This window comes from Nymphaea colorata, chromosome 1 (genome assembly GCF_008831285.2).
Source record: "Nymphaea colorata isolate Beijing-Zhang1983 chromosome 1, ASM883128v2, whole genome shotgun sequence".
NCBI classification, from domain to species: domain Eukaryota; kingdom Viridiplantae; phylum Streptophyta; class Magnoliopsida; order Nymphaeales; family Nymphaeaceae; genus Nymphaea; species Nymphaea colorata.
The window spans coordinates 24,338,356-24,365,105 of NC_045138.2; the positions used below are offsets into that span (position 1 = coordinate 24,338,356).

Below are 26,750 nucleotides of genomic sequence, written 5' to 3' on the forward strand. Positions count from 1 at the left end.
ATCTTTCTCACACCTGCACTGACGAATCAAAAGCGATGACAATGGCTTCTTACTGTAATCCAACTGAATAACAACCCCCAGTTTTGCAGAAAACCTTTGAAATGGCATAAAACTTAGTCAGAAGATGATCCTTGGTAGGGGGTAGTTAAGCATCCTAGAGTAGATGCCAAATTGGAGTCGATTCATGCTGATGGGATGATGCTTCCTGATTGCGTATGGTCATGCTCACCTGAGACTTCGACGGCAAGACAGAAGAAGAGGTTGGGAACATGTGTATATAACAGATCGTTTGGTGCTTGTGGTGAGAGGAAATCGTTGGGAAGTATGAAGAGGATAGGTGCTATGAGGAGTCCAGCTAAGTGGGTTACTGGTTTCCTGTTTGGTTTCTTGCTTGTGGTGGCCCCTCTGGTTCAGTCATGGAGCAAAGAAGGCCATATCATGACCTGCCGGGTCGCTCAGGTTCTTTTCTCCACTTCGCATGATCAAGTTGGTACTAGGCGGTCCCTGTGTCCCAGATGAACATGTCATTCATGTGGATTGAGTGCACGCGTCATTATTTTCAATATCTATGAGGTGTTTGAGCAAAATAGGTCAGTGTCTTTCGAATGAAAACGCTTTTCACTTCGAAAATGATTTGTCGATTCTTGAAAAAGAAGCATGAAGAGGGAATCGGCCTCGGTGCATACGTCTTTTTAAGAAGACCTGTGAACGTTCGGTTTGACATTTAAATGCAAGTGATCGTGGGGATCATTTTTAAGGGGGCTGGACGCAGTGGACATATCAAAGGTTACTAAGCAATTAGTTTTCATTTATTAGAGTTTTTATAACAAGTTGAACATACATAGTAGAGGTTACATCCCAAGAAACCAGAACAGGTCTAGTACCTTAGGGAATGGAAGAAAGACGAGCACTTTTGATCTCAATTAAGATGAAATGTTCTTGTTACCCTCCAAAAGGATCTTCTTTATGTTTATTTATGAGAAACTCTCGTTCATGTAACACCCAGAAAGCCTTACCCTTACGTCTCCAAGATTCTAACATTTTTACTTTCTTTTAGATTCACCTCATTAACACAACATCTAGCTACCGCACAGTTTTGGACTCATTTTAAAAATGAGATATCATCTTATGCGAAGCAAGACCTACACCCCTATATACTAAAGCGGCAAACGGAACTATAAATGAAATCCTGACAGATCCAAAGTTGAGCCAAAAGCACTAAGATCCGGTATGAATTAGAACCAGGATCCCGATCCAATGATGTAGAGTTGAATCCCACAACACCTTACATCTTCTAATTACATATTTATCCAATAAAAAATGGTCAAAGCATGCTCTTACAAGTAACAATTGCGTCAACATCTGATTTTGGCGCATCATATTTCGATAGAATATGCGAAAGCATATCCGTTAGAAAGGTAGCGGACCGCCGACGGTCCAGTCCGGACTCCTGCTGAAGGACGTTTGATTATTTGTTCTGGGAGCATTGGTCGGAACGTCCCCATTTTTAGGGACAGGACGTAAGCTTAAAGTGGGCCGTTCCTGGCATGGAGCCTCCATTCCTTGCCGGCAAAGCCGCAAATCTAGTTTTCGGGATTTAGAGGAAGACGTTTTTCTTGGTTATAAACAAAAGAGTTGCTTTTCTGGAAAAATTCAGCAAATTTTAAAATAATCAACTTTTTTTTTGGGTGAGAAAGAGAAAAGTGGCCAAAACCTTAAAAATAAAATGTGAAAAAATGAAAATAAAAATCTGATAATTAAAAGCTGTAAAAACGTGAAAGAAATACAAGAAACATGAAAAAATAACAAACATAAGGTAATGTTTGGACGACAAATTGAGAAAATGGTTTTTGAGAAAAGCTGGTTTTGTAAAAATGATTTTCTTAATGAGTTTTGTAAAAAAATGTTTATATGTTTGGGAAAGGAGGCAAGAAAATGGATTTGGGTGCACAACATGAGGGGGGTGGTTTTTTTCAGTACTTTGTGAAAACAGGTTTTTTTTGAAAACTCTATTTTCATGCCACCCAAAAAGGCTGAAAAATGAGTTTTGAAAGCAAAACAGTGTTTTTTTTTTTTTGTTTTGTTTGGGGGGTCATTTTGAAAAAAAAAATATTTATTATAATTTATAAAAAAATATTTCGCCTTCTCTAGGGATCTTATTCCAACCCTGAAAAGGCGAAATGGGTTGAGCTTGTGTTCTGCTTACTGGAACCGCGAATAAATGATGAGATTGATATTAATCTTGTACACGAATTTGCAGAAACTTCTGAACCATGAGGCCTCCCATGCCGTCGTTAACTTACTGCCGGATTACGTTAACGGCGACCTTTCAGCCCTTTGCACGTGGCCGGACCAGATCAGGCATTGGTACAAGTATCGATGGACAAGTTCTCTTCATTTCATAGATACACCAGATGATGCTTGCTCATTCGACTACTCTAGTATGATTTCATACGCTTCCAACTTCATATTCTTGTTGTTGGTTCTGTTATCTTTTGACTGCACAAGCATCTGTTTGGGATCCTTCGCATCAATATATATGATCCAATTCCGTCTGATTTGCATTTTCATAAATCCACTAAGGGTGTACAAATGGCAAGCTGCAGTCATATGCTTGCTAATAATCATGATGGAAGAAAAAAAAAAAATCACCATGACTTTGAAATTTAATGAAAATGTGAAATAAAAACAGGGGATTGTCATGACCAACATGGAGACAAGGACATGTGCGTTGCCGGTGCGATTCAGAACTTCACTTCTGAGCTTTCACACTACAAGGAAGGATCATCTGATCGCAGATGTAAGAAAGATCATTCATCCTTCCCAAATTCAGAAACCTGTTTTGCTGTTTTTCTCTTAAAACTGCTAGTCTGTTGTAGATAATCTCACTGAAGCATTGCTATTCCTATCTCACTTCATGGGGGACATTCATCAGGTAACTGCTCTAGAGGACCAATATAGCAAGGCTGTTCTGAATGAAAGTTCTGCAAGAGTCTAATTCACTTCTTCATTTTTTACCTGCTCAGCCTCTGCATGTTGGATTCACAAGTGATGAGGGCGGAAACACGATAAACCTGCACTGGTTTAGACACAAATCCAATCTTCATCATGTAAGTGACAAATCTAGTAATCATCTTGATATACTGCTCTACCCACTTACCAGATTTGATAAACCGTATAAATAATCAAATATGTTAAGAGAAATGAAACCACAATTTTCGACGGATTTGCAACTGAGAATTCTGTCTTGGCCATTATCAGCATTAAGAGGGAAACCATTACAGGAGTATTCAAGAGAGGATAAGGAAACCTTAAAAGCCAAAGCACTGTCATGATCTTAACGATTTATGCACTTTGGAAGAAGCATGTACTAACTATTCTCGCTCTTCGATCATTAGGTATGGGACAGGGAAATCATTCTTACAGCAATGAAAGAGATGTATGGGGACGACATGGAAGCCTTCCTACAGGACATTCAAGCAAACATAAGCGATGTGAGTACTGGGACAAGCGTACAATTATACCTACAGTAACACCGGAAAACTTTTGATTTTGAAACAAAGTTCATTGGCATTTTGTGAAACAGGGGGCATGGTCAGACGATGTGCAAGCATGGCAGGACTGTCAAGGCCAACTTGCTTCTTGTCCAAACAAGTGAGTACAAATCATCAAAAACTTTAACACCAATCTGGACATTACTACGCAAGACAGACAATGATTTTTTTTTTTTCCTTCTTTTTTTTCTTTCCCCATTGGGAACGCTTGGGGTTAGGTCCCGTCCTAGCCCATGAGAAGGATGATCTAAAAAATCATGATCAGAGACAAACTGCCTTTTTAATGAATTTTCCTGGATCCTATTCTGAAAGGTATGCGGCAGAAAGCATCAATATAGCATGCAAATGGGGATACAAAGATGTAACGGAAGGAGTAAACTTGTCAGGTCACAACTTATCCTCCTCATACGCATTGAGGAATAGAATTTGAAGACCTCCATAACATCTTTGTTAAATCCTGTTTTTTTTTTCGGCTTTGTTGTTTCCAGATGATTATTTCACAAGTCGACTACCTATTGTAAAGAAAAGAATAGCTCAAGGCGGTGTCAGGTTAGCCATGACCTTGAACCAGGTGTTCAGCAGCCACCATGACGAGCTTTAGCAGTCGGATTACTAGAATCTTAAGGATTCATTCAACAGGCGAGAAGGAAATCCAGCTGTGAATAAATGTTGGCTGTATTTATAGTTCATGTATTGAGTGCTAAAATTCAATCTTCAGTTGGATGAATAAGACTTCTTGCTGGGGACATGTTATTTGAGGACATGCGCTGCAAAGAACATTCAATTAGGTTCGTTTGATGGGCAGGATATTTCTTATAACCATGTAAATAAAACTCAAATTTTTGAAAAATTTTCTTGCCATCATATTTGGGATGATAAAAAAAGTGAACGTTTAGGCTGGTTTTCAAAAAGTTTTTTTCAAAAATTTCTTTTCATCTCAAGGGGTGGAAAAAAATTTCCCTTTGAATTCTCAAGCAATGCTGAATCCAACTATTTTGTTTTTTTTTTTCTTTTCATTCTCATCCAAATGAGAAATTTATTTTCTGAAACATAAACCCAAATTCAACAAACACAAAAATGTTTTGAAAATCTGGATTTCTTCATTTCTTCAATTCTAAAAATAAGTTTATGAAAACTTCTTTCCAACTCCATATTTTCAATGCATCAAACGGCCCCTTAAGAACTAAAAGGAAAATTGAACAGCAAAAAGGCAAAATTTAATAATATGAAACATAAGGAACAAAAGCCTATCGAAAAGAATAGATTGGCAAGGTCCATGCCAACACGAAACTCCACTATTTTGAAAGCCAAAGGCTAATGCTTCGAGAGCAGGTGATGCGAAGTTGCTGCTTTTAAGGGGATCCCATTTCCCAAGGCTGAATACTTTCAGTGGATCCGGTTGGAGCCCCTTAAGTTGGTACCTCCTGGTGCTTAAAACGTGAAACGGTTGATTGAATAAGGTACCACGGAGAACAGCAGGAAAGTTTTTTCTCGTCCATTGAGATGAGAAAAGGACAGCTACTTGGCGCACCAGTAAGAGACCAGTCCTCAACTCTCATAGAATCGATGCTAGCCATAGGCCCAGCGCCCCAAAAATCCTGATCTCTTATTGCTCTATTCTCACTTCCAACAAAGCAATCAACACAAGTTACCGAAGTATGCAACCGAAAATGGAATTAATCATTTGCGTAACGCCGTCAATCAAACATATACTCGTATAAACCGCTCATAAATAAGGGAAAATACATTAACATGTAACGGGGAGAGAGAGAGAAAGAAAGGTCTACTGCCTAGGTCGGTGCCAGGGACCCTTTCTCCTGTGGAAGTTGCCTCCTTTTGCAGGCTGCCTCCTCCTGTTATCTGGTGTATTCATCTGATTATATTGCTCTGGAGTCGATAAATTATTGGCTGTGCCTGGCACAAACTGCCCAAAACACTGGTTGGGATTAAACTGCGCAGTCTGTTCAGGAGCATTAAATCCACCCATCGGATTCCATTGCTGAACAGCATTTGCATTAGGATTGCCATGCATGTTGCCTCCAGGAAAAGCCACTCCATTTAAATTAGGCTGATTCATGAATCCTTGCCAATTCATGCATCCAGGCGCCTGTGGCACTGACTGCTGTGGAAATGCACCTGGTGATGCAAAATTTTGCAGACCCTGTAAAGGATTCCCAAGTAAGCCTGGCAGTTGCTGACCTGCTGTTTCACATCTCCAGGGACTATTTTGCACACCAAAAAACACCGGTTGCTGCTGCGGCTGCTGTTGACATGATGGCATAGTTGTCCAAGCTGAGGGCGGTTGCTGCTGAAAGTTTTGCAATGAGCTTACAGGATAACTAGGTTGCTGCACTCCATGTGTTCTTGGTACAGGAAGCCCATGAGCATTGAAAGTATTTGCCATTGTTCCACATGTGAGAGGTCCAAGTAGAGGAGTAAATGAACCGCCAACAAGCCCAAAATGGTTAGATGGTAAATTTGGTATCTGCTGACCGTTGGGAATATGAGGTGAACATACAGCAGGGATAGACACACTTGGCATCTGCTGACTATTGACAACTTGTGGTGGACATACAGGGGGTGCTATTGAAGGGAAAGGTGGTTGACATGCAGAATGCAAAGAGATGCCATTAACAAATTGGCCAGATGAAGGATGCATCGGCTCATGGCTTGGAATGAGAGGTGCAACTGCAGACAAGGACAGTGGCGGCAAAGATTTAACACCAGCTGAATCAGACGATCTATTTCTGTTGGAGAACCCACCTCTGTTTTGAACCTTCTTTCTGTCTATGGATTCCAGCTGCTTAACTTTCTTATCATTCGTTGTTCTCTTGGCCTTCCGCTGCTGGGATTTCCTATACTCAGCTTCCTTTTCATCATCAGAAAACTCAAGCTCATCTACGATCTCCTCATCATTCTCTCCAGAAGCATCATAACCCTTCTTGTAGATATCCTTGTTATTGAGAACATGGTCAGCGAACTCTGGAACAAAAGATACTGCAGTTCCTTCTTGGACTCCAGGTGGAACTTCCTTGTCTGTGTTATACCGGACCACATAGTAAGGATTCTTTACAGGTCCAAATATCTCGTCGACAAGTCCAAGTGGTAACCTTTTCTCTGTAATCCAAAGAATAGAGCCCTCAGTCAGTGGATTATGCTTCTCTGACCCCTCGACAACTACTTTGTTGTCCATTATCTGCATCATTGAAATGTGAAGGAAAGGACAGTGAATATCTGATAACACAGATCGGTAGTTGGGAAAAAATAGTATCAGCAAATAACAGAGTGAGAATTGAGAACTATGAATGTAAAATTCATGCAGGGTTTTATTGGAGTTCACATTTATGAAAAGGCTAACCGTCCCTATCAAGCTCAGAATTTGCCGGATAGTATCACACATAACTAAAATGTGAAATATCAAGATAAGCTTCCGGTCTTGCACCAGCTTTGATCTCAGCAATACTGGGGCCGGAGTTAAGAAGCCAGCCACACCAATGGCACACAAACCGTCAAAAACCAAAAGGAACTACGTTGAGAGGTGTTTTAGTGGTAGGTCTTAGATACTTACTGATAAAACCACGCCAACAGGCAAAGTGCCGTGTTGCGGCTCCAGGGCAACATCAATCGATGGTACAGGAGGAAGATTCTGCACAGAAGAAGTTTAGCCGTAAGTAACTAAGTAAAAGATAGTTCGCCGCATGCGGCAGAGTAAGAAGAATTATTGTTAGACAGCTCGTTAACCAAAAGGGCACATGAGAAACTTTCATCGATAAAGAGACGAGAGACTGAAGACTTGACTTGGAGGTAGACTTTGATCTTTAGTGATGAACATCGACAAAGACATATTCTCAGTACATGAATAACGATTCACCAGCTCAGTAGACGATTGCCTTAGCACATCTGACACTCATGCAGAGGACTAAAGGCACAAACTATAACTTAGCATTCTCCAGAAACTGAATAATTTCCTCAATTGATAACTACCTACTTGTGCAAAACGAAATGAGTTAATGTCAATCTCTTTACCGCGGTTCGAAAGGAAGTCCGTAAACAAAAGAAAAACGAAAAAAACAATTACCTCGGGATCGAGCTCATTCTTGGACTTAATTGGCCCTTTCATCATCTCTTCCTCCTCGTCAATGTCGCTGTCTGCAAACATCTCCCCACTCTTTTTTGATTTTAAATCCCTTATTTCGCCCTCTTCGACTTCTGCATTATCCGAGTCCTCGTCCTCAAGAGATGATGATGAGGACGACCCTGATGATGAAGCAGGTCCTGTTTCTTCCTCCTCCTCCTCCTCATCATCATCATCATTATCAGCATCATCTTTTTCTTCTTCCTCTTCCTCACTGCTGTTTGAAGAACCCGAGCTAGACGACGACGACGATGAAAGATCCTCAGACACAATAGCATCTTTCTCCTCATTACCGCCTGCGGAAACCGAACCAGCACTAGCACCACCCTTCTCCCAATCACCACCAACCGAACCGAACGCACCCCCGCCATCATCCTCTTCAACCACTATTTCCCTCAAACGTACAGCAACCTCACCACCTCTACCAAATTCATTGTCGTCTTCAATCTTCATCTTCCTTAAAAACCCGTCAACCACTTCAGCTTTCAATGCCGCCGCACGACCTCCCTCCCCAACTCCAGAATCCGAAAGCCGCTTCTCCGCAGATGGCCTTTCACCGATAAAACTCGAAACCGTACTCTCGCAGTACGAGTTCCCAACAACACCACTAGCACTTTCTCCCGCCGGGATGCAGTTAACTCCGGAACTCGAAATTGGGCTCCCTGAGTTCAGGTTTTCGAGGTGTTCGGAAGGGTTTCCGCCAGTCGGCATTCCCGACAACTCTGGTTCGAGTATCCACTCTTCGATAACGTCAAAATCTGGAAAAGGGTCGATCAGTGAAGGGGAGAGACAGCCGGCAGACAAGGTTAGTGCGTCGGAAGGGTGGCACGAAGGGACGTTAGGATCATGAAAATTTGCCTTGAAAGCATAAGGGAGGCCGGTCATCGTTGGCCGGCAGTGAGAGAGAAGGGTGGCCTTGGTGTTTCAGAAAGGGGAGAGAAGAGGAAAGGAGGAGGATTCATGTCTATGATGGCGTTGTATATGGAAAGGGGCTGCGTTCTCTCGCTCGTCCACAACGGTTTTGCCGCTAAAACCCTAAACCCTAAAAAACGGAAGCTCTTGCTGGCGGGTGGTCTGTCGAGGAAGGAAGTGTACATGGAACTTGGATCGGGTCGGATCAATTAAACTCCATTATAACAAAGACGCCCATGCACGGTACCGCTCGGGTCATGAGGTCAAGAACTTATGGGAGCGTCAGAGCTGCCCATATGGCGATTGAATATCTTGAGACCATGAGTTCTTTCAATGAAGATTCGGTGATTTAATATATTGAAACTTAGTTTGATGGTTGACAGGGGCCAAACTAGAAATTTTTCATTTAGGGGTCCAATTAAAGTTTCAAAATTTTAATTAGAGATGTCATTTTTCAAAAATTTTATATAGAATAAAAAATTTATATAAAACAAGTGAAATTTTTTTTACGTCAGCCAAAAACCTTAGCTTCCCCACCACTGCTATGGAGTTGATTTTTTATTCTTAAATCTTATTTTCAAGGTTTTTAAATCCCTTACAAATAGATATGCTTAGTGAGTTTTGAAGAAGAGATCTCACTACAATGGATTTCTCTCAGTCCTCTCTCTCGTCCAAGCAATGGAGAACAACCGGCCACGGTGATCGGTCGAAAGTGGGTTTCTCTCTCTCGCTCTCTCTCTCAATCAAACTACTGTCTTAGTCTTGGGCCTGAGAAAACCCTCAGCCACGACCAAACGGTGGGGCTGGAGTTGAAGGAGTTGGGTGGTTGGGAGTGACAAGGGGAAGGGCCGATGGGCGATGGCGGTCTGGTGGCACCGATCACCACAATGCAGTAGCGGTTCTCGGTTTCGTTAATAGTAACAATTCAGATATCGATTACTAAACACATAGAAATAGGATTTGGATCGGATTTGATAGAGTAAAAAAGAAACAATAAACCATACCCAAAACATTTACATTCCTAACAAACTGGTTCAGGAAACAAGAAAAGGGATACCAACCACGGCATATTTGCAACTAAGGTTCTGAAAAGCATCCATTATAGCCAAATATATCAGAGGAAAGCTTGTCCCAAAAGCTTGGAGAGTACTATCAGCTATTGTGTGGTTCCATATCGTTGCCTTTTAATCAACTCAGCTTTTGAACACGGACTACAACAACCACTGACTGACTTTGTCGGCTTAACAATATTTCAATTGATTGAAAGAAAAGCGAAGTAATTGCTGACACTCCAATGAAACAATAAGAAAGTCCAAGAAGATATACAAAGAAACGTAATTGATTTCCTAAGTCAGTTTCTCCATGAAAAAGAAGTCGCCAGCGCAAGTTTCAACTGACCAACTACTGGCTTATTAGAATCTTTTGCACTTTCTAATACATTTTCGAATCCCATCCTCCAAGTCATGCAGTTCCTCTCCATGCATCAATTTGTCTGTATTGACACGTAGGAACCTGTAAAGAGAAAATATAATATTTAGTTATGGTTATCAGTTCGAGATTATTGGCGTTGCCAACATTATGAATGACATTAAAATGGCACAAACATGTTCTCGTATTTTAAAGAGAAAAGAAGAAAAATAAAGATCAATTAACAAGTAAACAAGCAATCAATATCATAGAAGGAAGCAGATCAAGTTTATGAGAAGGGATTGGCTAAGTCGAACACTATTTTAATTGTGGAGTTAACATGTTCTAGTGCGTCCAGGAATCATGTCTTACAGATCCAGAATGGACAAGCCAAGTGAATTGCTCATGTGGTTTACTAAAAAACCCACATGTCAGCACACGTGGAAACTCCTGGATTTAGGCAAGAATGAAAGCATCAATATCAAGGCCGTTTTCTTAAGATCCTGTCGTGGCCCAGTGGATTATCGAAATTCAGGGTAAACAAGCATATCTACTCGAAGAATCACACCTCTGCCAGTCAGAATATTACCCTGCTCAAAAAAATCCCTAGTTTCTTGATTGCAGATCAGGTTGAAATCAGAATTTGGTCATCTCAGAGAATCTCGGCAGTCGGTTTCTCAGGATTTCTGTTGTAGGATCAATCGGAGAGTGACAAGAAGAGGTAAGCACATCCTAGAGGTGGAAAATCAAGAAATTAAATGAACACAGACCTGTATAGAATATCATTTTTTTCAATTCAAACTCGGAAAAAATCCCGCCAAAAATAAATACAAATAAATCTCTCCATCCATCTCCAGCGGAAATGTTATGAAAATGATAAAAAAACAACATAAGATCCGTAATATTGGGGCAAGGTTAAACAATGCATTACTTGATAAGTCATTTCTTTGTATCCTTTGCATGCCTATAGAGCTTTACTGCAAAAGTAACAGTAAAATTAAACTACTGAAAATTGGATTACAAAATCTCAAAAGGAAGTGAAACATTTTGAACAGCACTTTTTGGAACTCTCACTAGTAATTGTTAATCTTTGTCGTCCTTGAGAACCCTCTCATGCAGAACTTCACATAATACCCATATTTCGTAGCCTCATTCTGTCATTTATCACTTCGACATTCATGAAAGGAGAAAGCTTTCAGAATTATATATAACACCCATGTTTCAAAAAACCATAAAAATGGACAAAAAATAAACAAGGACATGAAAACTGAAAAATTACCTGTTGCATGCATTTCATAGTTCTTGCAACCCTCCCGTTCCAAAATTCAACCTTCATAATGAAATAGAAAGAACAGATGAGAAATAGTTTGAAAAAAAAAATGAGTTTCTTACTTAGAGGGGTTCATGTTTGTTATATTGGACATGCAAAAAAGTATGAAACAATTATGAGAAACTTCCAAAACAATGGGTTTCTCTGATATAAAGGTGGTTTCTTTTTAGAGGGGCTTGCAAATTAAAACCACAAAAATTTGCAAGTTGAATAATTATGTCAAATAAAGAGTTTGTTTGAGCAGCACATATTATAAAGTCAACATTCTTTGTTTGAAGTTTGAACTACTGGCAGAGGGAATTCATCCGGTATGAAACCATTTTTGACAATAAGGTTTTTTTATTGCTTCATCAGTTATTCTAACCACCAATCATCTGAGACCAATTCTCTTTGCAAAAGCAGTAAAGAAGGAAAGGAAAAAGGGAGGTAAATAAATGCATACCATCCTAGGAACTAGCAAAAATGTAAAGCTAAAATAGGCAAACATACCTATATAGGAAATAATTTTATCCAACTAGTTTTATTTTTTCAGAATTCACGAGGAACCAAACTTTACAAAAATTTCAGACATAACTGGCCCTCCCTGTTTTTCCCCTGGTTTATGGAATATAAAAACTAATGAAATTAAAGAATACATAGGAATCACTATGAGCAGTCAGATTAGATTAGATCACATGGATCACAGATTCTTCAAACAAATCCAAAGACTGAATAAATGCAAAAGATGAATGAGTAAGAAGAAGGAAACTACAACAATTAAATAAAAAACCATTGTACTCGCCAAGACAATACAGGATAAAAAACAGAAAAAAAAAAAAAATTACCACACAAGGGAACTCGAGCTCGGTTTCGCTCAAGAGAGAGAGCTTCCACAAGCTCTTCGTTAATCTAGCCACCTAGTCAACCCTGGGCCACAGACATCACTCGTGAGGAAGGAGTGGCACCCTGCCAAGGAGTTCAAGTTTCAGCACCTGATCTTCGCCTCAATCAGTTTTAGGCGCTCCTCCATCTTGCCAATGTCGCCGCCTGCAAGGAGCTCCCTCATGCTGGATAGCCGGTTACCGAAGATGGAGTGGACCGTGATCAGGTCGGCTGTCATATTCTTCGTAGTTGGGAGGATCTTCACTACCTGCTGAACCATAGCGATCACCCACTCAAGCCTTTCTCTTGACGCCATGGACGATCCCCTTCCATCTCTCCATAGAAACATGAAAACCTAAAATCCCCTAGTCTAGAACCTTCAAATCAAGATAGAAAACCTTCACCATAACTGCAGTTGCTCCAAACAAATTAACAAAATCAAACGAGAGATTGAGATGGATTAAGGCATAGAAATGCATAGAAAATTGATTAGTCCAGGATTCAAAGAAATATCCATCGCTGCTCTCGGCTGTTCATGTTAAGTGTTGCCTAAAAGAACACCTGAACCTAGAAGCCGAACCACCAGCGGCTTCTTCTGCGGGAAGGCTGGGGATGCTGAGAAACAACTCCCGTGACGACTCTCAAAATCGATCGAGATCAACTGATCGATCCAAACCCTCTATCTTTTCCTCAGCTAAAACCTACCTCCCCACTGGATTGAAAATGTTGCCGCGAAAATGAAAAGCTCGTACAGAGAAAAAGGGAAAAAAGGAAACTCTCATTGATCTGGGTTTGAGTGCGTTTATATATAGGATTCTGGGGAAGAAAACAACACTCTCGATCAATTCAAAAAGGAGTGCGCAGAAACCTCAACCAAAGAGAACAAAAGCCGAGTTCTGTGTCGCAACCACAGAAAGCATGCATGCAATCATCGAAATGAAAATGACAAACGGCTTCCACGGAGAAACCCACACTCACTCCACAAATCTCGAACCAGAAAGACGCACCGAGAGACGGACTGCTCCGGCAGAAAGAAGGTAGGGAGACCATACCTGTGAGTCTGAGGGCGATGGCAAGGGGAGGAGAAGTGGCTCAACGGCGCGCGCGAGAGACACCAACAGTGAGAGGGTGAGGGAGAGGACGGAGGAGAGAACGACGGACAGAGAAAGCGCGGGAAGGACTTCAATGGAGGGAGACTCTCAATCGGTTGCCGGTTGGCTCTTCTTAATCGGTTTCGAAATTTCGATATGAAATCACCGATAACTCGGTTCTTGAAACCGATACGTATACAATTTCTTACTCTCCACACCAAAAGCATATGAAACAAGCAACTAATCGAGCAAACGAGTTTGGACGAGCTCCAACACAAACACAATTGGTCGAGTCAACCTCGACTCGAGTTTGAGCCAAGATCGAGCTGACCAAAACAACAGTCAAGCCGAGCTCGAGCTGACCGAACTCGTGTTCGACTCTACTCGTGTTCAGCCCTTGTTTAGACACCCATAACTCGATTCTTCAAAACAGCCACACACACTGAACGACACCACGCATACAGGCCAATATATTTACTAAAGGTTTCCCATATAACTGCAGATGATTTCAAATGTCTAAATTATTTAGGAGGGAAAAATTTTACAAGAGCACCAAAAGTGTATGCTTACTTTGATTTTCAAAGAATACCTGCACATATTAAACAAGATTTTACCTGTTGAGACATATATATGATTAATGAATGATAACTCATTTTTTTTCAGCAGCCTAATATGTCAAGTTAAATATATATATACGTAGGAAATGAGTCTAGTTGTAGGGACGTTGCTTATTTAGAAAAAAGGAATTATTTATGTACCGCGTCCAAAAAATCCAGCAATTTTTTCGGTCGCCAATGGAACCTCCTCGGTATATTTTTTCGGTCGCCTTTCTGAAGGGAAAAAACTGAAAATTTCAAGATAAAAGTTTGAAATTTAAAATAATGTGCTCTATTTTAGGTAAAAAAAAAATGTAAATTAATTGTAAATTATTTCTGTACGATATATAACTATTGAAAGTTCATGAGCCGCTCCTTGGAAACAAATTGCACCAACCTACCTAAATCTCACTCATGATTGAATCTTTTACAATATATTTCCTTTGTCAACCTTTGACCCTTTTTAGTATTCAAACTGGTGTTAGGTAGATATCTACCAATTATTTAAATGTAATTTATCAAACCTACTTAATCAAAAACTTTATATTGAATGTTTTCAAAATCAGTGTACTTGTTCGATAAAATAAGCCGGGTTTAAATCTTGACTCCATGCTAGCTCTAGCTCAAAACAAGGAGTCTTAGCTGGTCCCCTGCATCATCCTTTGACATAATTTTTCCAATTATTTGTTAATTAAAAAATGACTTCTATAAATGAAACTTAACTTCATCTAACTGCTGTCCACTTGAAAGTAATGGTTTCAACATTTAATGCCTTGTTTTGAGAAGTTAAGTCTCATACTTAAAGGGCTTATAAAGTGGGTTGTTAAAAAGCTGGTTGAAACCAAAACTACTAAAAAGCCTACTGACATCTATCAAACTCAATATGATAATATCAAAGCCAGTTTCAATAGACCTGAGCCCGCGGCCTAAGAAAGCCGGCCCGATAATGTATCGGGCCAGCCCGGGTCAGCCCGATTTGACCTGATTAACATTTTAATATTATTTTTATATAATATATATGTATTAAAAATATATTTTATATTCAAAAAAATTTATTTTATATTTAAAAATATATTTTATTTTAATCCGTCGAGCCAGACATGGGTGCTGGGTATTGGGCTTGGGCTCGGGCTCAGGTATTGAATATCGGGTCCGACTCTTATTGGGCCAGGCCAATCCGATGCCCAAGTCTAAGTTTCAACACTAGAACTTGGGGTCTTACATGTGTGGACGGAGTATATATGCCTTAAAGAATGGTAGATTGTAATGCTCCACTTATAATGACAGAAATTCTGCACTAGAAGATACTATTCAAATAATTTTAAATTATTTGGTACTTTAATATATTCGAATGAGCAAACTGTCCAAGGAATCAATTAATAGAACAATCTATTTTGTGAGACTTATGAGGTTCAATGCCCACATCCCACATGCTCACATGCCGCTCCACCACTAGGCACAGGCACATGCAGTTTTCTATCCTTCTATATATATATATATATATGTGAGTATTATGGCTTAAGGCCTATACTTACAAGTGTGATTAGGGGCGAAGTTAGAAATTTTTCATGAAAATGGTCGAATTAAAGTTCCTAAATTTTGTTTGGTGCTGAAATATCCTTTTCTAAAATTTTTGTATAAAACAAGTGAAATTTTCTAAAATTTACATGTATTTTTTTTTTTAAATTTTAAGATGGCTCATGCGAGCTCTACCTTAGCTCCGCTGACCGTATAAAACTTATTTTCTATTGGTATTTTCAAGGAATAACTAAAAGTGAAAAAGCTAAGTTAGTTTTTTTTTTCTTTTTTTTTCTTTTTTTTTATTTAATTTGACCAAGGTTCGTATCGGTCTGCTTAATTAGTTTGGATGGGAGGATCACAGAGATCTCGGCCACTTCAGGTCAACCAGATCTTCAACCGCAGGCGATCAAGTGAGAGACAGAGAACATGATACTTCGATATACTTTCGCTAGTGAGAGAATACTTCTCTCACGATCCATGTGGTCAGATCCAAATCTGCATTTTATAGTCAATATTTAATCCCTAACTTATTTCCCTCATTGAATATCTGAGCAAGATCAAGAGCATGTAATCCAAGGAAGACCTTACAACGTGGACTTTCAATTCAATTACTCTTTACTTTATGATATTTCGACAGTTGTAGTGGAATTCTAGAATATTGAAAAGCAATAACGCGTAAGTCCTTGCTTTATAAATCATTGTGGATCATTGGCAGTGCAATTCCTTGCTTTTTTTTTTTCAACTTGATTTTATCTCACTCTAAAGTTCACCAATTGAAACAACAGGAAATACTTATTTTTTATGTTGGGCATGTTCAAAAACCATGTTCTGTAAACAAAACTATATATATATATATATATACAAACATATAATATAAAAATTTCTAAATTTTATGTATGTAAAGTTCATATTTTATGCGCATTCTAGTAGCAAATTCATTCAAGAGCCTTTTTATTTAATTGACAAAGAGATGAAACAGAATACAAGAGTCTTTACAGCAGGAATGAAGCTTAGATCAGAAACATCGGTAAAAGTTCACCACTCAAAATTCTTTGCCTCATTGAATATCTGAGCAAGATCAAGAACATGTAATCCAATGAAGACCTTACAACATGGACTGTCAATTTAATTACTCCTCACTTTATGATATTTCGACGGTTGTTGTGGAATTCTATAATATTGAAAAGCAGTAAAGCGTAAGTCCTAAAAAAGTTTCTTTATAAATCATTGTGGATCATTGGCAGTGCAACTCCTTGCTTTTTTTTTTTCAACTTGATTTTATCTCACTCTAAAGTTCACCAATTGAAACAACAGGAGCTACTTATTTTTTATATTGGCCATGTTCAAAAACCATGTTCTGTAAACAAAACTATATATATATGTAAAATTTTATAAATTTTATGTATGTAAAGTTCATACGTCAAGAGTCTTTCATTTAATTGACAAAATGGGGGATGACACAGAAGACACGACTTGTCTTTGCACAGAATCTCTCTAATCATGAAACTCTTTAAAATGTCATTAAGTCACCTCCACCAACAGTTAGACGAAACTTTTCCCTCTGATCCAGAAAGACCAATCTATATGCAGAATTTCAAAGGAACTAAGAAAATCAACTCTACAAACGAAGAAAATTCTACGTCAAAACCACTTTTTTGTCTACGTAAGAAATTTTTGCCAACAATCTATTACTTCGACCATTTTCTAGTCAATTCTTCAGTGTAGATGAAGGAATTAAACGGTAAGAACGTTTGCATTTTCGTGCAAAAGTAAAAAGCATCGAACGTATGCTTCTTTCTGGCACTTTACAGCAAGAATGAAGCTTAGATCAGAAACAAACATCGGTAAAACTGAGGCTCGTTCGTAGAATTTCTGTCAAAACGAAGGCCTGGAAATCAAAATTTCCTTCAGATCAATAATTGCCGGACATTGAAGACGACCCGCACACATCACACAGACAACACGCGTTCCCAACTCCCATCTCCCAAACTCCCAGACAAGATTTTCGTCTCCACCCTTCCACAGAATTCCGTCTCTTAGTTTGCTTCTCTCAGGGGAAAACAGAAACAAATTACAGCAGTGAAAAAGGAGGAGAGTTCAGACCTCAAAGTATCTTCAGACATTTACTCACTTCACATGTCATATTGATGAGCCAATTTCTTTTCCCGATCTTCCCGCCGCTCATTTAACCATGGAATGAAAAAAGAACGGTTCAAATTTAATATGGAGGCATTAACCTGTGCAGCCAGATTCAGAGCAACCAGAAATGCTGGAAAACTGTGGCTGTGAGTTGAAAGGGGAAAGGCTTCTGGTTTTTTCCTTTCTTCATATCCTCTCCCCAACCACCTGATTTTTCGTTGGGGCCACCATTAGAGCCCTGCAATAAGTGTCTGGATTTAATGACAGTGTAATTCTAAAACGTTGGGAGTTAGACTACTTAGATTATTCGTGAACACGAAGTTGTTGACAAGTTCTGTCTCCACCAGCCAACGAACGTAATCATCCAATTAATGCAACAGTTTCCTAGAAAAGAGATATCAAGCTCGATTACCAGTGCGCTTCGAAGAGAGAGAATAAAAGAAAGTGTACAACTGTTTCGAGAAAATTGAATGCCTTGGACCAAGACCGGAAGCCATGGGCGCCGTTGCCTGCTCCTTAGATGAAAGGAAGGAGAAGAAGAAAGGGGAAAACAACCATTGGTGCGGTGCCCATTATGATCTATCACAATATGATGCCCATCGACAAAACAATGCTTTCTGCATTACCAAAACCCGAATGCTCGCATTGAGAAAAGTTTATTAAGATATAATTTTTTTTCTGCAACTTGGTTCTTCTCTCTAAAACACAGTGTGACCCCCAACTTACACAGCCATGTGGGCGCGTCCAAAATGATAAGAATAGACAAACAAACAAAAAACGTTTAAAAATGGCCGGTCGTTTCTGTTATCACTTAACCGGTAACAATATCACAGAGACAAGAACAAAAACCGAAAAAGTGTTCGGTAGTTCTTGCGAACAACACACTGAAGAACTATACTCAGAAAAACTAAGCTTGAGAACGAAAGAAGAACAAAAATCTCAGAAACACAAGTCTGGCACAGTTATTTTTTACGCAACAAATTTCTATTGACCTCTAGAAACTAAGATTAGTTTGTATATATACAAACACGATCGGCCACTAGCAAAACTCTCCTCCGAAAGCTCATCGAAGAGATGGTTCGATCGATCTGCCGGACGTCAAGCGTAGGATTTGAGGACGGCTCCGCAGAAAGAGCAGACAATGGCCTTGCAAGTGCTCCAGTAGAAGGGAATGGTGCAGAATCGGGTGGACGTTTTCATGTCCGCCACTCGCGCTCCTGCTCCGCATCTCGAGCAGATTCCGGCGGCCGGCTTGGTCCTCCCGACCGTCTTCTTCTGATCCACCAAGCAGCAGAAGAACACCATTTTCCTTCGCTTCCTCCCCACAGGTGACCGGACTCTGGCGACGTAATTTTCTGAGTGTAGAGGCTTCTCCAGTTTGGTGGAACGCCTCGCTCGCTTCTTTTCTTATATATAGAGGGAGTTGGAGGGAGTGAGCACTGATTCGATCGACGGCTGACATTCTTAAAGTATCTACGTGTCGAGATCTGGGAATAATGAGTTGCCAACTGTCATCCACGTCTTCATTGATTCGTAGAGAATTTATTATTTAAAAGCAGAATAGGTTAGGGGGTGGACCCGGGACGCCGCCTTGACCCGCCCTCAGCGCAGACCCGATCAACCGACGGCAACGATTAATTTAAAGGCCAAAACTCATTTAAAATCTGAAAAAATAGCCAAAATTCATTTAAAATCTGAAAAAAAAAACAAAGAAGAATCATTTAAGAAAAAAAAATATGATAACGTATTCAAACTTTGGTCAACTTGGTGAAGATGTTGGACTCATTGATCGCCGAAGGATGTAAGCATTTTAACTAGATGAACCTTACGGTATAGTTTAATAGTAACCCATTCAATCCCTACCTGCCACAAATTAATTAAAAGGGTTGTTGGGCGTTGAAGGGTAGAGTGCAATCGGGTGGTAAGGTGGCTCATATGGTTTGAACCGAGTAGTTGAAGGTTTGAACCCAGTGGTCACTGTTACTCTTTAGTGTATTACTTCGAGGTTTCAACCCCGAGGTCGGTGTGTCACTTTTTATGCTGCAAACAGTAGCAATTTAGACACCTGAGTTGAACGAATGTGACTTAGCAAACCAAAACCATTGAGTCATAGGGATATGATCTTAAAAGGTTTTAGGTCTAAGACAATTTCCTTTAAGTAAACACTAAATAACGAATACAATTGGAGGTAAAACCGTGAAAGTATCCTTCTCTTATTAAATTAGTCTGAATTTATTTCATTGTTCATTGGTAATGGTAGTTCACTAAAATTAGCAATAAAGTGCAAGTTAAAATTTTTCATGAATGAGTTTTGCCCATCAACAACTTTGAATGCACGTTCAGCTCATGCTTAGATCTAAGAGTAAAATTCTCTCATCTTCAAGGCGTTGAGCCCCACTCCGAAAGTTTGCATTCCTTCATGTCGAAGGCACTACCGATTTAAAAAAAAAAAATTGCTTCTAGATATGGATTTTTTTTTTTGTCACAGACAGATATTCAAGGCAACTGTTCCAAAATTAAAATGTAAAAAAATATTTTTTTTATTCATTTAAACAACTAAAAATATATGCACGATGTTGCGCCCTATTCCATGATAATGCTTGAATGTGGGAGTGAAACTGCAGCATGAGTTGTCTGAGTCGAAATATTTTTAATGGCCAGAAAGCGCCATCAAACAGAACAGTTGAAAAAATTTTCCATATAAATAAGAAATCTTTCACTTCACAGACAAGCTACTACATGGTGTCTCGGTCAACGAGCACATTCTAAAACTAAAATATTGACTCCCCACAAAAAATTAACATTTAAATATTGCTTAGCAGGAGTGATTCTTCCTTTCATTTGTTGAAGTCAACTCCCCACAAAAAATTAACATTTAAATATTGCTTAGCAGGAGTGGTTCTTCCTTTCGTTTCTTGAAGTCAACTTAAATATGATGTCTCTATACTCTTTTTAAACGATAGTCATTGATCTTCTGTTGCATCAATAAAAAGGAATAAGTTCAGGAGTCAAGGAAGTGCTCGTTCTTTCTGGCTCTTCCTTCAAAACCTTTAAATTAAGTGGAAGAAGGTCACAAGTTTATTGCCAAAGACGCATTTCCTTTGACATGATTCGGCAGGAGTCTGCCTAACTTGCTTATTGAGAAAAGAGAAGGAATCTATCGAAATGCCGACTATTTCAGCAACTTGATAAACTCACATGGATACGAAGATGAGAAATTGGGGATCAACTAATTAAACCAGCAAGAATAATGTGATAACATGGTACAAGATCACCCTATCTTTTTCAACCCCCATTCCCAAAGTTTTGTATTAAATCGAGATTTGGGTGGAGTATGGTATACTAATCAATTTAGATTGTCGCGATCTCGCTGTTTATAATTCAGGAGAATATCACCCATAAGAATTGAATCAACGATGCGTCTTCTACATGACTTCCTGCTCAATCCACTATGCTACGGCCCTTAAAGCAAGTATCACCTTATGTTTGGAAACTTTTAAATGCACTCAATTTGTTTCACTCGAGAAGCATCTAAGGGCTGCTATTTAGCCTGATTTTGGCCATCTTATATGGTTGGAATACGATTCAAAGATTGTTGTTCTTAATTGGTATTTGCTGAATTGGACGAAATCTAGTTGTTGGTGTATTTAAAACCAATACGAGTTCAAATTGCCGACTTCTCTATAAGTCAACTACAATTTCCCCAAGGCATGTGCATATGAATATTCGGTGCCGTATGATTCGAGCTCTACCTCTGGGTAGGTTAGCTTAATTAAGGCATGTGTTTGGTTTCAAATTGAGTTGACTTGATATCTAACTTTTTCTTGTCTTTTTACTGAATTAGATCTCTCCTTTGATATATTAATTGTCGCAAACCCAAACCCGTGTTGAAGCGCTGGCATTTGTAGTATTTTGTGAATCTATCTAAATATAAATATTTTAGACAGATTCATGAAACACTATATTAGTTTTTATTGCCAATGCTCCCCTTAATAATTTAATTAATAACATATTATGTGCTCTCTCTTTCTCACTTTCTTGTTGGAAACATTTCATTTACATACTTCTCATTTTTACTTGACACCTCTCTCTCTCCCTCTTTCTTAGGGCATATATATATATATATATATATATATATATATATGTATATAGACACACACACACTAAGAGAGAGAGAGAGATATCTCTACTATATTTTAACACCACAACAAGAAGTAGCATCGATATAGATCGAATAGGAGACAGCTCTGATAAGTTACCCTAGGAAGAGAAAGAGAGAAAGAGAGGGGGAGGGTTCTGCATATGTGGATCAAGAGTAACCTATTAATGTAACTTCGGTTTAGTTATAAAATCTAAAATTTTTAGGAAGCATGTAAATGAATATAGTTTTCTTAAAATATCAATATGAAAAGAAGATTCTTTTTCGGAGTCCTTGTGGGCAATTGCCGATAAGGTACCTTCACTCCTTGTTTAGAGTTATTGGTGCCTAATGAGGAGATAATACATCTTTGTTTTAATGCCGCTCCTCACCTTATATGACATAAAAATATAGATGGGCGACACATCTTTTCCATGCCAGCAATCCCACTTAGATATGTCATAATCCGCTAAATGAATGCAGTCACATCTTTGAACCGTTTTGGGACAAGAGGTGGACTGCAGGATTTAGTAGCAGAGTTGGTTTATTTCAATTAGATGAACACTAGATATTGAGCTTCCTGTTGAATCAATGGCAGTTTCATAGAGTAGATGATATAACGATCTATCATAGAGTAGATGATAACTCTATGAAATGGTGTAGTGCGTTGAGTCTTACTGCACTCCATTTCTCTGTGGTGATTTCTTATCACTCGCTACGCCAATTAACTTTCCATTTTTCTTTGAAGCAAAATTTCTGATAAAGCGACTTCTGTGCGTACGACTGTCAAACAGGTGCTTGATAAAGGTAAAAGGCTTACCGTTTAAGTTCAAGTTGCTACGAGCACCTTTATACTGCGGGCATTGATGAAGATGGGCGTCGGAGTCAGTGCCGTTTCAACGCCACCTTCGTCTTGGAGACCGAAGCGATCAGTCGCCCCCACAATCGCCACCAGCTTCCCATTTACTTCGCCTGAGCAAAGATGGTCGCTTTTCTGAAGCCATTAAGGTCCTCAACTCGGTGGTCGACCACCGCCGGCTCGGCACCCGAGGCTTCGAGATGTTGTTTACGCTTCTCTCATGTAGGCATGCGCTAGGACCAACTTCACTCGAACTGAAGCCTCCGTTCACTCCCTCTGTGTCAAGTCCAGCCTTGACATTGATCGTTTCATCAGCAACAGCCTCCTCTCTTTGTACTTCAATCAAGCCCGGTGATGCCGCGGAAGCCCAAACGCCTGTTCGACCACTTAAAATCAAGGAAGTAGTTTCATGGACGTCGACAATCTCGAGTTATTCCAAGATAGGTGGACATCGGGATGCTCTGATGTTGTTTTGACTCGATGCAGCAGAGCTGTATCCTGCCTAACGAATTTATTCTGTCAATCATGATCAAGGTTGTGCGTAAATGAATGGTGTTAGATTGGGTAGGTTCTTCCACCGATTCGTAATCGATCGAGGCTTCGATGACAATCGCGTTTAGCGCGCTTATTGGTAGCGGGTGTGTAGATGATGCGCAGAAAGTGTTTAATGAAAAGCCTCACAGAGATGTGGTTTCTTGGACAACTATGATAGCTGCCTTTGTGCACAAGGAGAAGTACAAAGAAGTGTTGAAGTGGTTTTTGCTTGTGCAGAAAGATGGTGGGGATTCAATGTATGATGGGTTTGCTTGCACTTTCGACTTGCGGGAATTTGGGGTTAGTAGAGCCCGGAAATGTGGGGACATTTCGATTGAACACGACGTGCTCGACAGATTGCCGCAAAGGAACATGGTGACTTGGTGCTGCATGCTTTCGGCACATTGTTAAAATGGTCAAGGTGAATCAGGGTTGGAGTTGTTTGGGGAGATGCAGAGAGTTGGGATGGGAAAGGACGTTATAGATATGGGACCATCCTTAGGCCATGTGCAGCAGCTTAGGACTTGAAGCAGGGCAAAGAGATCCATGGCTTGTTCTTATTGACATGTATTCTGAATGTGTAAGTGTACTAGATGCACACTATGATAGTTTGGAGCATGATGATCGATGGTCTAGCACAGAACGGCCGAAGTGTGGATGCCCTAGAAATATACGATCAGATGGTTGAGGAAGGAATGCTGCCAGATTGTATTAAGTTTGTTGGTGTGCTGTTCGCATGTAGCCATTCTGCTTTAATTGAACAAGGAAGAAATCATTTCAAGTCCATGGTTGAAATATACGGGATAAGTCGAGGAATTGGCATAATGCTTGCATGGTGGATCTTCTTGGCCGAGCAGGAGTATTGGAAGAAGCCAAACATACATTTGATAAAAAACTCAAAATTGACAAATGATTTCTTGTTATGGGCAGCTCTCCTTGGCTCATGTGCTGCTCATTCCAACTTAAGTTTAGCAGAACGAGTTGCATCAAGGATGATCAGACTGAAGCCAGCGAACCATCTGACCTACATTCTTCTAGTACTCTGCAGTAGGCCGGTGGCATGACGCCGGAAGAATTGAGGAGTTTGATGAAAGAGAGGGATCAGAAAAAACTTTAGGAAAGAGTTAGATTGAAGATAAGAAGAGCTCGACTTCCAGTCGAACTTATGATTCGAGTAGTGAGAGGATGATAGATCTTGAAGCAGGTGTCCTCAAGAACGCTGCCGTATATGCAAAAACCGAGGGCATTCATGAACTTTGCATTTTAAAATCGAAAATCAGAGACGGACTCGGATGGAGGGCATGTTTGCTAAACAGAATTGGGTGTCACAGGTTAATTTGGTTGCAGTAGAAAGTGCTAGGATCTAGGGGACTTGTTTGGACCTTGTTAGAAACATATTTTTGAGGCTCAAAACAAGTATAGTTTTTGATGCTCAAACCAAATTTTTTAAACTTGGTTTTGGTGCCATCCAGACTGACTACTGCCCAAATTTTTGAACTGGTTTTTTTATGCCAAAATCCAAGCTTTAACATGGTTTTGATCTCATCCAGACTGGTTGCTGCCCACCGAATGGCGCTTCTGACATTGTTTCCGTAAAGCAGCCACACGCAGTAAGCTGATGGCAGTAACAAGCTCCTGTTTACGGTGCCGAAGTAGGGCTTTTAAACGAATGGAAGTGTTCAAGCTTTCGCTATCCAGGGATGAACTGCATGGTCTATTTATGTCTCACTAAAGGCTGCAATGCCTCTTCTATCTCTCCCTCACATGGTCGCCAGCAAAATGATGAAAAAGATAGATTCTGTGTTGAGAAGAAGTGTGACTTGAAAGATGACAAAGAGGGTGGTCGTGTGATCGCTAGGCATTTCGGATGAAACCCAAACCATTCTTCTTCTGTTTCATCTTCTCAAGCAGAAAACAAAGTCAAAGGGCCTTCAGAAAGAATGGACCCAACATTCTTTACGAGACATCGCCGGAAGTGGTGGTGGTGTTACTTGAATCCTTGCCCGCCCTTTCAGTAGTTTGTAGTTCTTTACTTGTGGGACTGGAAATTATTTATTATTTTATCTTTTCAATCTTCTCTAAAACTATATTATTTTTAGAACTTATGATTCTAAAACACATGATTCAATGTAATTGTGAATGTTGTTTTTAACAACTAAATGTTAGATATGATCATATTATATTTTTTTAGGCAAAAACGTGACACAAAAACGCAATGTTATTAAAAACATGTATAATAACATACCATGTATAAGAACACGATTTGGAAGGTCCTCGACCTTCCACGCAACCCTTCTCTCTTTCGGTCCCCTGCTTTTGCAAAGCCGTATAATCCACATGCCATGTAGAGCTTTGGAGGGCCACATGTTTTTAACATGAATCAAGAACTTTGGAGACTTCATAAGAACGAACAAACGACGACTCTTCCCTGTCTTTCTGACCATAAATGAGTTTTCATGAAACACATTTTCCTTTCAAATGTTTGGTATCACTCTGTTTTTATCCCTTGGGGGCATAACATAATTGGTTAGGCTGGTAAGCTTGTTTGATTTTCATGAGTTTATTCATGTAAACCATAAATAGTGAGGTGCATGAATTTATTCAATGTTAGTTCATTCATTTTTCTATTGACATTTTCAAGTTTTTATTATGTTATATACTTAATACACTTTTGAAAATAGAAATCCGTGTGAATGAGTGCTTTTCTAAAAAGTTTTTTCTGATTCTGCGACTGTTCTTCCTGTTATTATAAACAAAAGAATAAGGCGTTTAGATTCATTGATAAATTGGGCAAGCCTAATAATAAAAACATGTCATTTCCAATGTCGTTAATATTGGTCCAGTATTGGCCGTATCATCAAATACGCGTCGCATCAGCCATAAATTAAAATAATGTCGATAGGTACCATATCTGAAATATAAATTATTTTTTGTTTTAGAACGTTTTGGTACATAATTATGAATTAGTTGTAAATAGTAAATAGAAAATAGCCCATTTTTTGTTGTGGAATCGAAATTTGTCATGGTCCTCCTATTAAGAATGAGAATGCGTGCTCTTCACGGACCCTTCGGCGGAATATGAACCACGTGTTCTGAGCGATCTTTTTTTGAGGTCATTGAGTGGCCGGCATCGACCGGCGGGTGAGGTTTAAAATTTAAATCTAACCCACTGGACCACCAAGGCAAGCGGCCCGTCTAGGTCAAGTAACAACCGTCTCATCTCACCAGAAGCCATCTCCGGTGAACCTTCGCCGGACGGAATTTGTGTTCGGCGAGTCTTACCGTTACCGTTTCACCATGAAGGTTAAATTGAACTGTAATTTTCGGTGAGTATGCCGGAATAATATCATGTGAAGATATTATTGCTTTGCAACTCGGGCTTTACCAACAGCCAAACTTGTGATGACGAAAGCGCGTTTTGATTGTCCTCATGCAGAATCTTAACATATCGTTTGGCAATGAAAACAACTTCAAACTGTTCCACTAATATACTTCAAAAATACATGAAGCACTTGTCACATTCATAAAATAGTTACAAATTGTTTTTTTCGCCAGGTGCAGAGACAAGGGACGGCCGGCAGGAGCCTTGTCGAATGGCACCCGCTCAAAAAAAAAAAAAAATTGGCACCCCCTCAAAAAAATTATTTGAATTTACATGTAAATTTTAAGAAAC

General features: G+C 39.5%; 3 protein-coding genes and 2 long non-coding RNA genes across 8 annotated transcripts; 2 read left to right on the top strand and 3 right to left on the bottom strand.

Moving 5' to 3' along the window:
• Window positions 1-62: 62 nt before the first annotated feature.
• Window positions 63-4,315, top strand: LOC116249095 (endonuclease 1-like). Of its 2 annotated transcripts, XM_031622229.2 has the most exons (9): window positions 63-459; window positions 2,261-2,441; window positions 2,693-2,800; window positions 2,880-2,935; window positions 3,027-3,110; window positions 3,399-3,494; window positions 3,587-3,654; window positions 3,867-3,940; window positions 4,043-4,315. In XM_031622229.2, the coding sequence occupies exons 1-9, from the start codon at window positions 196-198 to the stop codon at window positions 4,153-4,155; spliced, it is 1,044 nt and encodes a 347-aa protein (XP_031478089.1). In that variant the 5' UTR covers window positions 63-195; the 3' UTR covers window positions 4,156-4,315. The 2 variants fall into 2 exon arrangements, with proteins under 2 accessions (XP_031478089.1, XP_031478098.1); XM_031622238.1 differs by lacking the exon at window positions 4,043-4,315 and having other exon boundaries at window positions 3,773-3,912.
• Window positions 4,316-5,213: 898 nt separating this feature from the next.
• LOC116246207 (H/ACA ribonucleoprotein complex non-core subunit NAF1) lies at window positions 5,214-8,770 on the bottom strand. Its single transcript, XM_031617950.2, has 3 exons — window positions 7,633-8,770; window positions 7,123-7,200; window positions 5,214-6,750 (listed from the first exon to the last, which is right to left on the bottom strand). Exons 1-3 carry the CDS (start codon window positions 8,572-8,574, stop codon window positions 5,338-5,340), a joined length of 2,433 nt encoding a protein of 810 aa, XP_031473810.1. The 5' UTR covers window positions 8,575-8,770; the 3' UTR covers window positions 5,214-5,337.
• Window positions 8,771-9,861: 1,091 nt separating this feature from the next.
• Window positions 9,862-13,380, bottom strand: LOC126409231 (uncharacterized). 3 transcript variants are annotated; one of them, XR_007572079.1, is made up of 6 exons: window positions 13,252-13,380; window positions 12,163-12,608; window positions 11,288-11,338; window positions 11,083-11,175; window positions 10,940-10,985; window positions 9,862-10,113 (listed from the first exon to the last, which is right to left on the bottom strand). It is a non-coding gene; the product is annotated as an uncharacterized LOC126409231 (long non-coding RNA). The 3 variants fall into 3 exon arrangements; XR_007572078.1 differs by lacking the exons at window positions 10,940-10,985; window positions 11,083-11,175 and having other exon boundaries at window positions 12,163-12,576; XR_007572077.1 differs by lacking the exons at window positions 10,940-10,985; window positions 11,083-11,175.
• Window positions 13,381-18,183: 4,803 nt separating this feature from the next.
• Window positions 18,184-18,915, bottom strand: LOC116245651 (uncharacterized). The gene has a single exon (XM_031617136.2). It carries the CDS (start codon window positions 18,849-18,851, stop codon window positions 18,645-18,647), a length of 207 nt encoding a protein of 68 aa, XP_031472996.1. The 5' UTR covers window positions 18,852-18,915; the 3' UTR covers window positions 18,184-18,644.
• A 3,334-nt stretch (window positions 18,916-22,249) lies between these two features.
• Window positions 22,250-25,178, top strand: LOC126410454 (uncharacterized). Its single transcript, XR_007574482.1, has 2 exons — window positions 22,250-22,381; window positions 22,479-25,178. It is a non-coding gene; the product is annotated as an uncharacterized LOC126410454 (long non-coding RNA).
• The last annotated feature ends 1,572 nt before the right edge of the window (window positions 25,179-26,750 follow it).